Here is a 16068-nt window from a genome sequence, read left to right on the forward strand (position 1 = left end):
CGCAGGTGTCAAAGCTGAGAGGGGTCAGGGTTTGGAATTTTATTCCAGGAGATGTTTTCTCCAGACCCTTTGCCAAACTGGGCATGGTACAGGACAGTCAAGGCAGTGAGCTAAGGCTTGAAAGGAGAACACAGGACCATAAAAGGATGGACCTGGTGAGAAGACGAGCCGGTCAGTTCGCACCTAAGGGACATTAGCAACCAAAGCTGAAAACTTTCACCGCAGTGGTGCCCATTGTTCTTCTCCAGGGATTCCAGACAACCAACAAGTGGTTAACTGTTGTCTGCTGTGGACAAAACACTGATTCAACTTGATAAACAAGACTTTCTCTCAGAGTTGTTTAGGTGTTGAAGAAGAAAGGTTTTAGTGACAGCACTGGACAGAAGCTCATTCCTGAAAGAGCCCTTATTGAACTAATTAATCTAAAGCATGACTGCAGAACAGAGTTCATAACTAAGGAAAACAAGAAACAAGGAATTATCACCAAAAATTAACAATGTTCAGTACATTGAACTCCTCCAGGGATTTCAACAACTGACTGCAATACCAACAAGTGGTTAAATGGTCAGTTCTGCAGAAGGAATTGATAAGCATGACATGCCTTCAACTTGATAAACAAGACTTTCTCTCAGAGCTGTTTGCATACTCACAAAGAAAGGGTTTTGTTTGCCACACCATGATACCATTAGACAGAGGCTTATTCCTGAAAGGGTCCCTTATTGAACTAATTAATCTAAGGGGCTATTATAGCCCACAGTGGTGCTCTTCATAAACAAAGACTGGCTTAATGCCTCATCATCTTACAGTGTTCTTTATTCCAGCTGAAAGACTCACTACTTCAATGCCCCACATGCAGTGGAGGATTGAAGATCATTATATTTCATCTACAGTTATTACTCAAGGTCCAAACTAAGACTTTAAAGAGAAGAAATCGACCTCAAAATAACCTCAAGACAACACGATCTTTTAAAGAAAAAGATAAACAGCCTACTTTCATCTGAACAAGAGGCACCAACTTACTTCTTTCCTCGCAAGCAGCTGTAAAATGCAGCCATGGTGTTGATATTTGCTGACAACAGAAGACACAAGAGTTCTTTATCCTTATTGCATCCCTTGTAGTAAAAAAAATCCCTTGGAGGTCCCAAAAAGAATCCCTAAATCCTCAAGCTGGATTAATAATCCCGCTTACATACACAAATGCATGCATAATCTAGGACAGATGTCAGCAAAACGGGGGATGAGAGTCCACTTTGAGAGGAGTCTTCCTGCACAAAGAATGTAATATCCTTGTAGGGAAAGGTACAAGTGAGAAGTCTGCTTCAGTGGGCTGCCTCCCAGACAGTGAGCATGCTCCCTCTCTCTCTCTCTCTCTCTCCCTCTCTCTCTCTCCCTCTCTCTCTCTCTCTCTCTCTCTCACTCTCTCTCTCTCTCTCTCTCTCTCCCCACCCCCTCCCTCAGTCACCTAATCCCTACAGCCCGCTGCTATTGTTTTAACCCAGAGGCTTACAGCCTATTCGGGCAGGCGGCTGTGTGATAATTAGGTGGGGGAGAGCCTGAGGAGACACCAGCGCTCTGGAGGAAGACACATTCGGTCCTGCCAAAAGGGGGGTCAGCCAGCACATTGATCATCAGCGCCTCAGAGCCAGAATCAATCATCAGCCATTTAGATCTCATAAATAAAAACAATGCAGACTGTTAGCAACAGTCAAAAAGTTTATTATAAAGGTACATAGGTAGAAACAGATGCATGAAAGTTTGGCCACCTCAGTCAAATTTCATGTTTTGTTGATTTTCTAAGTGAAAATAAGTTAACTTGGCTTCTATGGAGGACACAGTTGTGCACACTGTAAAGTGTTTAACTATGCAATAGCTGTGGGTGGTTTATATTTTATGTTCTATTCAAACTCAGCAAATAAACAGAAACTGTGCTTAAAAAAAGGTTTAAATTGTTTAATTAAAATTTGTTCCCTGTACAGAATATGTTACTTAGAAAATCGACTGGAGTCAAACCTTTGCTTATGACTTATTTACGATCCCGAAGAAGAGTCACGGAGTCAAAAAAGGAGCTGTGCAAATCACACTCACACAATTTGAGAAGCTACAGAAGTTCACAAGAAGCTTAAACAACTCCACATGACTACAAATGTGTGACGTAATGCCAGTAGAGGTGTGAGGTATGGCAAAAATATATATTATGACACCTGAAGACATTTTCACAACACATGGCATTTCAAAAGTTCTGCCTAAAATGAAGTTTGTTCAACTCTCCATATACTGTGCTACTTAAAATCCACTTAAAGGGGAATTCCACCCCAATATCCGCATTACACAGTCATTAAGATGAAAACAAAGCCTTTCAGATTGGCTTCATGCAGAGTGATGAAATGCACCATTCTAGAGAAACTTCACTCAGAATGGTTCACAGTGGTTTTGATAGGAACCAGATGGACAGCTGTTACACAAAATGGTTAAGAATATGTTACTTGAGACACCTTAAGACAGTTTTGAGATAGGATTTTGGCCTAAAACATGTTTTTTTTAAATCCTTGCATGACAGAGAGCTACAAGCAAGGTGTTGAAAGACCAAATGACACCCAAAGAACTTTAGAATTTTTAGATTTAGCACTATTTTCAGCATGAACATTATACAAAACTCAGAAGACACATGTAGGTTAAACTGTCCCTTTAGACAGAAGGTAATATGGCTACCTTTGCATTGACCCCTGGTTCCCTGGTTCAGTATGTTTCTCTACAATGAACCATTTCAGATTAAACCTCTCTGAATGACTTTGCTTACATCTCTACAATTGAATTATGCAGAAATTTTGAAAAAATTAAGAAAAATTCCTCTTTAAAAGGTATTTAAGGTATACTGCAACGTAATGTATCACAAGAATTCTAGCTCTAAATGCAAGTGAGATCATCCTTAATGAGATTCTATTAAGTAGAAAAAAAAATTATATATATATATATATATATAAAACCTAGATTGTTTGTCCTTTTCTTTTGATGTTAAGTCAGGGGCTACAATATAAAAACCACACATCTTTGTTTTGATTGTGAATAAGGAGCCTACTCCATTTTCCAGACAGAGCGGGATTTGGCAAATCTGGACTCAACTGTGATGGAAAGGACTAGGCCTTCTAGGCAGCTGTCCAAGTGCCCTATTTTCTTGGAAAAATATAATGGGGAGTTCACACAACCACAGTCTTAAGTCTCTCCTGCTTACAAACACTGGATCTTAGTGCCAAACTGAGCCATTTTTTCTGCACAGAAGTTTATGGACAGACTTACATTCAGACAAACGCAGTAAACTACTCGCGTCGGACAAGCCAGAAAATGGGAATTCAAGTTCTTCTTGTTTTCAGGTTCTCTCCTCATTCCCTCAGCCAAGAGAACGAACAACAGACAAGCAACCCGAGACGGCTAACACTTCCCCTTTTCTTTCTTTCCTCCCTCACACATCTGGCCAGCAGAATCTCAGCCATGGACGGAGTACCTGAATTTCAAAGCAGGCTAACTACATATCCTACCAGCGTTCTTTTAAGAACACTCTGTGGAATGTCAGTCAGCTTTTCCTTTTGGGGAAAAAAAAAAGATTGGTATTTCCTGAAACATTTTCACTCGGACCCCAGTAACCCATAAGCTCTGATTCATATATGTTTCTTTAAAAGAGGAACCAAGAAATGTAAGCAAACACTGGCCAAGCAGACTATAAAGATCCAGTCATGCCGTTTATGTGCAGTCTTTAGAAAGGTTCCTAGATGGTTCTAGATTATGCGTGTGATAAATAACTTAATTTGAAACTTTGCATCATGTGGAGGTTCTTTGAACTTTACAGATGTTTTTCATACTCTCACAGCTCATTTACAAAAATGGTTCTTTAAAGAACCCTCCATTGGAAGGTTCTTTAGGGAACCAAGAACCCTTTGTGAAACCCTTATTTTTAGAAGTGTATATGGTTCACGGCTTAGATGTATGGTTCTATGAAAAACCCTAAATTGCTATAAACTCTACATCATGTGTAAACTTTAAGAAAGGTTCTTCTTTTACACAGCTCACTTACTGAAATGGTTCTTTAAAGAACCTTCCATTGGCAGGGTCTTAAGGAAACTAAAAATGGTTCCTTGATGGCACTGCTCCAAAGAGTACTTTTGACATTGTTATTTTACTGTTCTTGGCTTGGATGTATGGTTCTAAGAAAAACCTAAACTTTAAAATGGTTCTCCACATTTGCACAGCTCATTAACTAAAATGATGCTTCAAAGAACCTTCCAGGAAGGTTCTTTAGGGAACCAAAAGAGGTTCTTTTATGGCTCCAAAGAATTTTTTAGAACTGTTATTTTAAGCCTGTATGAGAGTCTTGGCTTGGATGTGTGGTTCTAGGTAAAATGTGTAAAGGCTATACTTTTATGTTACAAATCTATTTTTTAAACTCTGAAAAGATTCTTCACAGCTGCAGAACTTTCCTAAAATGACTCTTAAAGAAGCTCCCAGGAAGGTTCTTTTAGGGAACCAAAAAATAGTTTTTTCAGCATCTTTATGTGAAACGTGTATATGATTCTTGGCTTGGATGTGTGGTTCTAGGAAAATCCTGTAAACTGTACATTTATTTTAGATTGTATTTACCTGTAATATATACATTTACATTACAAATGCACATGTACATAATGCAAAGCTTTACACTATGAAGAGGTTCTTCAAACTCTGCATTGGAAGGTTATTTAGGGAACCAAAAGCAGCCCCACTTCAAAGAACCCTTTATGGCACCCTTATTTTTAAGAGAGTATATGGTACATGGTATGGTTGTGTGGATCTAGCAAAAAAGTTGCTCATAACCTCCACATCACGTGGAAGTTCTTTAAACTTTAAGAAATGTTCTTCATATTCACACAGCTCACTTACTTAAATAAAGCACAGCAGGTTCTTTAGGGAACCAAAAGTAGTTCCACCGATGGCACTGCTCCAAAGAGTACATTTGACACTGCTATTTTATATATTTTTCTTGGCTTGGATGTATGGTTCTAGGAAAAACCTAAGCTTTAAAATGGTTAGGTTTTGCTCTAAGTTTGCACAGCTCATTCACTACAATGATGCTTTAAAGAAGCCTCCTGGAGGGTTCTATGTGGAACCAAACAGAGTTCTTCTATGGCTCCAGAGAATTTCTCAGCATCAGCATTTTAAGCCTGTATATGATTCCTGGTTTGGATGTATGGTTCTAGGTAAAATCTGTAAATGCTGCAGAACATTACGTTACAAACAGGTTCTTTAAACTTTAACAAGATTATTCACAGCTGCACAACTAAAACAATTCTTTAAAGAATCCTATAGGAAGGTTCTTTAGAGAACCAAAAGAGGTTCTTCTACGGCTCCAAAGAAGTTTTTATCATCCTTAATTTACATTTACATTTATGGCATTTGGCTGACGCTCTTATCCAGAGCAACTTACAATTGGATCATTTTACATAGGTAGGCCAAGGCGGTGTTAGGAGTCTTGCCCAAGGACTCTTATTGGTGTAGTGTCCTTGTTTGCCCAGGTGGGATTGAACCCCAGTCTATAGTGTAGAAGGCAGAGGTGTTAACCACTACACTATCCCAACCCCATTATTTTAAGTGTGTATATGATTCCTTTCTTGGATATACGGTTCTAGGTAAAACCTGTAAATGCTATACAACTCTTACATTACAAGCGGTTTCTTTAAAAAGATTCTTCACAGTTGCACAACTTTACTAAAATGATCGTTTTGCGCTTTGAGGCCATCAGGCCCAAGAACCCTTCTTCGGCACTAATATTTTTGAGAAGTGCTGAAAGTTCTTGTCCCCGTTTGTAAAACATTCCGACTCCTTACTTCTCTAAAATGATGCTTAACCCTATTCACACAGTCCCAAACAGTTTTCACATTTAAAACAAACTATGAACACAAGATTCTGTCTCAGGTTCTGTGCTGTGTTTTATCAGATGGAAACAGCCTGAAATGACGTTTCCATCTGAAAGACAGGGTGTGATCATCTCCCACTGGACCATGCGAGAGGCCCCCTCCATTCAGCTCTGTCAAATCCCATGCTTTTTCGACAGTTTTCACAGACTCCAGTTTCTCCGGTCATCCCCTGCAGAGCACCGTTTTTCTTTTCTTCACAAAGCCGTTTGGAATTCCAGCTCACATCTGGAACACATCTTTTGGAGGCAGCTCCTCTAGCCCACGTTCTAATTAAGGCCATGTACGTCGAACTGTAAATAACCCAAAAAAAAAAAGGTACCCCTGTGCGCACGGAGGGGCCATAGCTGTGATGGACTGTCTACGAAGTTAATTAAATAAGCAATAATGTTTCATAAAGCATGGGGTGAAAGATATGGAGGAGAAGAAAAGGCTTCAGCCCCTTGTGCCAGTTCTTCTCACCAGGATGAACACTGACCCCAGAACAGATCCAAAGCTGTCTGTGTATCTGTGTTAAGCCCTTCTTCTGCATAAAAAAGGGCCCTGCTGGGCTCGCACAGCTTGATTGATCGGCCCAACCCCCTTTTCCTCTGTCTGGGGCCGTTTAACTTTACCTCCCCCGATTCTCCGAACCCTTTAAAGCTCCGTGTGTGGCGGCTGGATGGGTGTTTCCCAAAGCCCTCTCTCACTTTAATGGGACGACAATAATTAAATAATTGTGCCCTGCCTTTTACAGTGTTTTGCTCTCTTTGCGAGACCCTTTGGGCCTGTTAGCAACAAATGGTCAAATAAAGTCCATTTACAGGATAATGGGCTTCCCGAACCAAACACAAGTCTATGTGGTTTTAATTAGCTTTGAATAAACTACAGGACGGAGAGCAGCGAATGGTATGGATATTATGTGGGAGTGCTCTTCAAAACAACTGCTATTAACACGAAACTTTTCTTGACCAAGGCTTTATAACCGCTGGCTGTATGAAATATAATATACGAACTGAACTCATTCCATTTGAAGACATAATAAATGGGCTTTCTGGCCTAAAACTACAGTTCAATATGTTTCCCGTAGCGTAGCGCTGCACTGTACAGCTCAAAATTTAGTTTGACCCCCTAGAAAGGATTTTTTACAATTTTATATCACTTACATTTTCGCTCATTAGTGTTTTCTTGCTAGAATACCCAGCAGGCATCATGCAAATGCATCATATAACCACTAAGAATCCCTGTGGTGTCAGCTAATAGCTGCTAGCCTGAGCTATAGGATAATGCATACAACGTAAGCCAGGATTAGCGTAACCTCCATCGTCAAACAAAATCGCAAAGAAAAAAGCAATTTTATCAGCAAGTTTTTATCCTTCGAGCCAAACTGAGTACCTAAATAGCCAAATACCTCACTAAGTTTAGCTTTCAGCTTGCTGTGCTCCTCAACTGATAAGTCCCTTCTGGCTTTTGAGGAATCCGTTCTTTCCATTGTAGTGATAATTCGAAGCCTACTACAGATATAAAACTGCAATAAGGCGTTCGTAGCCGTAAAGGTATCTGTCTTCCTTCTGCTTTCGCCAGTGGATAACAACAAGAAAAACTTTAAAAAGTCCCCAAAAATCCACGGCACAGCAGCTGGAGTTTCAAAAGTACCTACCGCTTTCAAGATGCATCATCAGAAGGGGGTTTTCTTTAAACCAGAATCTCTTTAAACCAGAATATCTCTCTTTAGAGGCCACTGGATCTGTAGGACATTGCTGCTACATTACATTTTACATTTTGTACATTTTAGGGCATTTGGCAGACACTCTAATCCAGAGTGACTTACAATTTGATTATTTTTTTACACAGGTAGGAGAAGGTGGTGTTGGGAGTCTTGCCCAAGGACTCTTATAGTAGTGTAGGGTGTTTGCCAAGGCGGGGATTAGCCCCAGCCTACAGTGTGGAAGGCAGAGATGTTACCCATTACACTATACCAACCACTATACATAATTCCTTTTGGGTCATATAGTTCTATAAACATAATAATAATAATGCGTGGCCACACATTAGGATCTTGTTCCCTCACATAAATAAAAATGGCTTATTAACTTGGGATGCCACCAGCAGGGCTCTGTACTGAATAACTGTATTTTAAAGGCATTGGAATGAGGTAATTTAGTCATGGCCACGATTTAGCAAGACGTGGGAACGGGATCGTGCCTTACTAAGTTGTGGCCATACTTTAGGATCTCGTTCACATGCCTTACTAAATTGTAGCCAGGCATTAGGATGTTGCTCCCATGCCTTGCTAAGTCGTGGCCAATACTTAATTATCTTGTTCCCATGACTTAGTAAGGTGTGCCATGCATTATGTAATCTATACGGGATGTCACCGTAAGCTCTGTAAGAAAGTAAACATGCACATGTTCAGTTCAGACAACTGACTTCAAGCACTGGCTGTATTCCTCTCACATTCACAGCTTCAGTAAAGGGTAAACCTCTTTTAACAGGCACTTACTTCAGTCCCAGAAGGCCTGACAGAATAATTCTGGTTTAGATTCAAAAACTACAGACATACATTAGAAAGCCACAGGCCCATGTTTTATGTCACCAACACTTCTTTCTTTTTTAAGCAGCCTGTAAAAGCTGAGCTACAAAGTAGCCCACAGTAAAGAGGTGGACACTAGCTGTTAAATATAGTCTTCATTTTCAGAAAGATATTTCCAGTTCATTGATGCTGTACACATGTAAAAAAGTGTGGTACTTCAAGGGGGTCTTCAGGAAAGGGAACAGTTCTAGTTAGAATAGTTCTCTGTAGAAATATTTTATGCTTAAATCATTTTTCATAGGGTGAAATGGTTCTTTAGATGGAGAACGTGTTGTATATGATTCTATACAGCACCAAAAATGGTTCTTCAGATGGAGAACGTGTTGTATATGATTGTATATAGCAACAAAAATGGTTCTTAAGTTAAGTGATACTTTTAATCCCACAAATGGGGAAATTCCACCTCCACGTTTAACCCATCCGTGAAGTGAAACACCACATACACACTAGTGAACACACACACTAAGGGCAATGAGCACACTTCCCTGGAGCGGTGGGAAGCCCTATCCACGGCACCCGGGGAGCAGTTCGGGGTTAGGTGTCTTGCTCAAGGACACTTCAGTCATGGACTGTCAGCACTGGGGATCGAACCGGCGACCTTCTGGTCACAGGGCCAGTTCCCTAACCTCCAGCCCACGACTTCCCCCTTCAGATGGACAGTGTGTTGTATATGATTGTATATAGCACCAAAAATGGTTCTTCAGATGGAGAATGTGCTGTATATGATTCTATATAGCACCAAAATGGTTCTTCAGATGGAGAACACTTTTTGACGCTATAGCTAACCATATGCAACACACTCTCCATCAGTCTGAACAAACATGTCACCATGCAAGGAACCACTTCAGGACGAAATGGTTCTATATAGAACTCCTGGTTCCATTCAGAACTATTGCCTTTACTAAAGAACCCTTAAAGGACCACCTTTTCAAAAACGTGTAGCCCACAGTAAAGAGGTGGGCGCTGGAGCTGTTAAATATAGTCTTCAACTTCGTAAAGATTTGTTGGCGCTGAAAACACAAACAAAATAAATAGAACCTTTTAAAAAATGGTTCTCTATGGCAACAAAAAGGGTTCTTTTATTGTTACAAGCTTGACATCGTAACAATATAGTCTTTAAAAAGATGGTTCTTCAATGGATCTTTAGTAAAGGCATTGGTTTCATTCAGAACCATGCATTCCAAATAGAACTATTTCATACTTAAATGGTTCTTGGTGAAACGGTTCTTCAGATTGATGGAGAATATGATGTATATGGCTCTATATAGCAACTTTTTGGAAAAAAATTTTGGGCACCAAAAAGGTTCTTTTACTGTTACAGGCTTGACATAAGAATACAGTCTTAATGAAGATGGTACTTCAAGGGTTCTTTAGCAGAGCGAACAGTTCTTTTTAGAACCATTGAGTTCTCTGTAGAACCATTTCATGCTTAAATGGCTCTTTGCATGGTAAAATTGTTCTTCCGACTGATGGAGCATGTGTTGTATATGATTCTATATAGAACTTTTTTGAAAATGGTTCCACATAGCACCAAAAATGCACGACACATTCTCCATCAATCCAAAGAACCATTTCACCATGCAAAGAACCATTTAAGCATGAAATGTTTTGAGAACTCATGGCTCTAAATAGAATCATCGTCTTTACTAAAGAACCCTTGGAGAACCATCTTCTCTAAGACTGTATTCTTATGATGTCAGGTTTGCAACAATGGAAGAACCCTTTTGGTGCTGTATAGAACCATACACAAAACATTCTCCATTAATCCGAAGAACCATTTCACCATGCAAAGAACCATTTAAGCACGAAATGAAGAACCTTCTTTTTTAGGACTGAACTGTTACGGTGCCTTAATTAACCTTAATTGGTGCTATAGAGAACCATTTTCAAAAAGGTTCTATTTAGAACCATATACAACACCATCTCTTCAAACTGAAGAACCATTTCACCAAGAACCATTGAAGCATGAAATGGTTCTATATGGAACTCATGGTTCTGAATATAACCAATGCCTGTACTAAAGAACCCCTAAAGAACCATCTTTTTAAAAAGACTGTATTGTTACGATGTCAAGCTTGTAACAACAAAAGAACCCTTTTGGTGCTAGAGAGAACCATATTAAAAAGGTTCTATTTAAAACCATATACAACACTATCTCACTATTTAAGCATGAAATTGTTCTTTATGGAACTCGTGGTTCTAAACAGAACCAATGCCTTTACTAAAGCACCGTCTTTTTAAAAAAGTATATTGTTACGATGTCAAGCTTGTAACAATAAAAGAACCCTTTTTGGTGCTATAGAGAACCATTTGCAGAAAAGCTTCTATACAGAATCATGTACAACACATTCTCCATCAATCTGAAGAACCAGTTCACCATGCAAAGAACCGTAATGCTTCTATATGGCACTCGTAGTTCTAAACAAACCAATTCCTTCACTAAAGAACCGTTAAAGAACCATCTTTTTAAAGACTGTATAGCTTGAGATGTCAAGCTTAGAACAATAAAATAACCCTTTTGATGCTACATAGAACCATATACATTGCATTCTCCATGGATTTTAAGAACCATTTAATCGTGATGCCTTTACTAAAGAACCCTTAAAGAACCATCTTTTTAAAGACTATTGTTGGAGAAGTCAAGCTTAGAACAATAAAAGAACCCTTTTGATCCAGCAATCTTAAGAACCATTTCACAAAGAACCATTTAATCATGATGCCTTTACTAAAGAACCCTTAAAGAACCATCTTTTTAAGAGTGCAGCCCTCAGTGAAGAGGTGGAAGCAGCTTAAGTCTTAAACTTCCTACAGCTAATAAAACTGTTTATGTCCAGCCGGTTTGTTGACGCTGCTGGACGCAGTGAGACAGAAGTGACCGCTCTGTAAGTGGACAGTCTAACTGCTGAAAGGAAACCGTTCTAGTGAAGAAAGGGGCCTCGTCCTCAGCTCATCTGAGCTGAAACTGACAGGTTTGACATCAGCCTCCTGTTTCTGTTTCTCCACAGCTGCTGAGCACAGCGCTGTAATGGCGAGACAACCAAACACACACACACACACACACACACACACACACACACACACACACACACACACACACACACGACATGAAGCCATTACAACGAAACTTAACGAGAAGCGAGGGAGATGTTCCTCCTCGCCAGTCCCTAAACTCCCATCTGCTTTGTCCTGGACTCGACGCTAATAACACTTCCAGGGAAACAAGTGGGACGCGGTGAAATGAAAGGTGGACTAAATACGTGAAAAACACCAAACATACTTACAGAATCACTGGGCCGGCAGAGCTCCGTGGTCACCCATCAAAGTGCGGAACATCAGTGATTTCTCCCTCATTAAGCGAGCGCTACACTCACTTCCACTGAGCTGCCCAGCCTGAGGGGCGAGACTGAACTGCGCCCTCTGCCGGAGAAAGCCTGTTTCAGCTCGCCTTCGCTCTCATTAAAGGGGAATCCCACTCCACAGGGATTTTTGTCACAATATCTGCGTAATAAATGGTTATGGTGTGACCAAAGCAGCAGGTTGATATGAAACGCTCCATTCTAGGGAAACGCACCCAGTCAGACACGTTCACAACGGACGTGATGGGAACCAGAAAACGTTGACATGAATTGGTTATAAATATGTTCCCCGGGGCCTGGGACGTTGTTTTACAGTAGTGTTGAGACGGTTTTGTCCTCAAACCATTTTTTAAACGGAGAGGTACATGCAGGGCAAAATTTGACCACGATCAATATTACACATGAAACCTCAGAAGACATGTGTGGGTTAACTAGTGGTTTTGGATTGTAAATAAACCCCTGATTCCTATCACGACTACTGTAAAGAAAATCAGAGTCAGCAAGTTTCTCTACAAAGAACCATTTCACATCAAAGGATTCATTGTATGGCAACGATTACATGATGCAGAAACTTTGAAAAATAGGTGGAGTTGCCCTTTAAGCAACGTTTTGTATACACATATGAACTGAAAGGTTTATATATATATATATATATATATATATATATATATATATATATATATATATATATAGAGAGAGAGAGAGAGAGAGAGAGAGAGAGAGAGCCTTAAAACTGTAAATCTATAAATCACGGTTTAAATCTATAAATCACGGTTTAGCGCTCTCTAGTGGTCCCATTAATAATCTCTCAGAAACCTTCTTTGTTGAAGCTGCGCTGATTGGCTACTTGAATCCTGCAATCTGATTGGCTAGCTGAATCCAGCTCTCCAATCAAATAATAGCCCCCCTGAACAACATTCCACTGTAACAGACGTTTCTGTTCGTAGCTCTTTCCAAATACTGACATGAAGGCTCTTAAATATTTTTAGATGTTTAACATTTGGTATTATCCAGTGACTTAAACTGTAGGTGAATGCAGCATTATGAGTTCAAATGACTTGCTAGTCACTTGAAGCCACTTTCATTCATCCAGCTTGCTATTTAAATCCGGCATTTTGATTGGATATTATTTAACTGGCTTCTTGAACGCCCGCGCTCTGATTGGCTACCTGTATGCTGCCATTTGATTGTCTTCCTGAATCCCTCACTAACTGGCTACTTGAATCTAGCTATTTAATTGGCTAGCCAAATACAGCTCTCTGATTGGCTAATTGAACCTTGCTCTCTGATAGGCTAGATAATCACAACATAATTAGCTGCCTGAATCCTGCTCTCTGACTGACTATTCAAATCCTGCGTTTTGATTGGCTACCTAGATCGGCTAGATTTGAATCCTGCACTCTGAATGGCTACTTGAATCCTGCCCTTTGATTGGCTAGTTTATTCCTGCACTCTATATGGCAAGTTTGATTGTGGAATTCAGGCCGGTGTAATTTTCTCTTCTGAGCACTGAACTTCTCTGATGGGGCTCAAACTTGGTACAAAGGGGTTGATGCACTAATGTTGAGCTGGGCAAAGTACCGGTCACAGCAGAACAAAAATCTGTATATATTAGCAGATGAATAATTGAGCCAGACCAGATCCATAGACCATTATTTACCATTATCCTGCCTGTCGCTACAACTGTATGCATAAATTTGGGCACCCCTGGTCAAAGTACATACAATATTGCATTACCATCCTGCAATTGTTAATATTGTATACACACACACACACACACACACACACACACACACACACACACACACACACACACACACATATATATATATATATATATATATATATATATATATATATATATATATATATATATATATATACTCAACCACTTTATTAGCTAATCAGCCAATCACATGGCTTCAACTCAATGCATTTAGGCCTGTAGAGGTGGTCAAGACAACTTGCTGAAGTGCAGATCGAGCATCAGAACGGGGAAGAAAGGGGATTTAAGTGACTTTGAACGTGGTGTGGTTGTTGGTGACAGACGGGCTGGTCTAGTATTTCAGAAACTGCTGATCTACTGGGATTTTCACACACTACCATCTCTAGGGTTTACAGAGAACGGTCCGAAAAAGAGGAAATATCCAGTGAGCGGTCAGTTGTGTGGACGAAAATGCCTTGTTGATGTGAGACGTCAGAGGAGAATGGGCAGACTGGTTCCAGATGATAGAAAGGCAACAGGAACTCAAATAACCAACCAAAATCTCTGAGGAACGTTTCCAACACCTTGTTGAAAGTCTGCCACGAAGAATTAAGGCAGTTCTGAAGGCAAAAAGGGGTCCGACCTTCTACTAGCAAGGTGTACCTAATAAAGTAGCAGGTGAGTGTATATATATATATATGGTTAACTTAAAATAATAGCAGTTGTGATGTACAACCACTGCTATTAATGGTACTTTGCGGTAATATTAGGTTTTAAGCCTTTTTTTTTTAAAAGTCCAAATGACCTCAATAAAAATGAGCCAGAACATAAAATAAGTGTTGTGTCTTTAACATCTCTTTTTTATTTTGTTAAAAATAATGTAAGGATATTTTAAAATCAAACAATATGTACAAACCTTTACTAAAATCACTGATAGATCGGGCGTCAGTACACTCTGTGGGGGAGCTGGAGCAACTCAGTCTGGTTTTAAAGCTGATATAGGGTGTGGTGGTCAACGATAACAGACCACTGTCGATTTTGCAGGAGTGTCCAAGAAGCTGTCTGAATGTTGTAGATAGGGCTACTGGTCAATACCGTTATCTTGTGTGGATTTTCAATAACTTGCATTTCTTTTCTCGCCAGACCATGCAAACACATTACAGCACATTACTCGGAATGTTCTTATTAAACTGCTGTTACATTTATCCCTTATAATCCTTCTAGATTTCTCTTTCACTCTTTCACTCAACAAGGCACTTTGGCAGAAGGGGGAGGTGATTATTACACAGCTGGCTTCTTTGCTTCATCCCTGAAGAGCTTCCTTATACCGTAATAGAGAGGAATTCAAAATGGCAAAGTGAGATATGTAATTATCTTTACTTCCCTTAAACTATAAATGCAAAGACTGATTGCCTGACTGCATTGTAAATAACATTCTCTATTAATCTTTTAATGGAGTTTGTTCAGAATCCTTTAGATTAAAAAGCATCAAATGTAAGCTTCTGTTATATTTAGCCAACAGATGTTGGTGCACAACATGTCTGTTGGATAAATGTCTGTGTGTGGTGTCTGTGTGTGTCTGTGTGGTGTGTGTGTGTGAGAGGAAGAGCTGTATGTGTTGAGATATTACGAGTTAAACACAGAGAAAATCTTGAAATAAGCAGATTCTGATTTTGAGAAATTTACATGGGAGTGAATGAGGCAGTTTTCTGTGCTTAGTGCCAAACAAATGCTCTAAAGCCAATTGATAAAATGCTGAGATATTTTGAGGTTTCAGGAAGGACAAGTTTCTCTACCATTTAAAACTGCAATGGAGTTTCTAGGTGAAAGTTTAAGGATTTTAAAGCAGATTCGCTGCGTGATCAGCTGTGTCTGTGAGACTGAGTGGCCTGCTGTGACATCATCGATATCAGAATCTGAAGTTCTGAACATTCTGCCGTTCGTTCTTATGGGAGGTTTTTAATTTTGAAAATTCATTTTATGAAAAACTACCAATCCGATCAACTCCAAAAATACATAGCACAAGTCACAGCGCTGAGACCTTCAAAACGCAGTTTGAACTGAGTCTGTACATTAAGTGTTTCGGGCTGTATTAATCACAGAAAAGTGTGGAAGGAGAATAAGAAGAAGTATGAGAGAAAACAACAGAGCGCTGTTTCAAGCACTCTAATAAAAATGGTGCCAAAGAGGGCATGAAGGTGAAGTTATTGGTGAATGTAAGGAGAATATCGTTGCTGCTGGAAGAAAACCTTGTATTTCCATATTTGTTTTTCTTTCAGTTTTTGACATATTATGAAAATACTGCTGTCCCTGTGTGAATTTCACGATGAATGGATCTAAAGGAACAGCCCAAAATGACTTGGAAAAATGTTTGGTTCCATTGAGTTACACTAAAAATAAAGTATGTTTTTTCCTTCTCCTGTAAAAACCTTTCTGGAGATACAAGGTTTTCGTCTGACAGCAGTGATATACAGTATTATTCAACAAATGATAACCTGG

General features: G+C 39.6%; 1 protein-coding gene across 5 annotated transcripts in view; it reads right to left on the reverse strand.

Moving 5' to 3' along the window:
- The window catches only part of zgc:66433 (uncharacterized protein LOC321250 homolog), a 61637-nt gene extending 49735 nt beyond the window's left edge, over nt 1-11902 (reverse strand). For 3 of the 5 annotated variants that reach the window (XM_017692139.2, XM_017692137.2, XM_037540607.1), the window contains exon 1: nt 1021-1355. In XM_017692139.2, coding sequence (XP_017547628.1) covers nt 1021-1055 — 35 coding nt within the window. In that variant the 5' untranslated portion in view covers nt 1056-1355. Of the gene's footprint in view, nt 1-1020; nt 1356-11789 lie in introns of those variants that run through there. The other 2 variants (XM_017692140.2, XM_017692141.2) reach the window with 2 other exon arrangements.
- Nucleotides 11903-16068: the final 4166 nt, after the last annotated feature.

This window comes from Pygocentrus nattereri, chromosome 8 (assembly GCF_015220715.1).
Source record: "Pygocentrus nattereri isolate fPygNat1 chromosome 8, fPygNat1.pri, whole genome shotgun sequence".
Taxonomy (NCBI): Eukaryota; Metazoa; Chordata; class Actinopteri; order Characiformes; family Serrasalmidae; genus Pygocentrus; species Pygocentrus nattereri.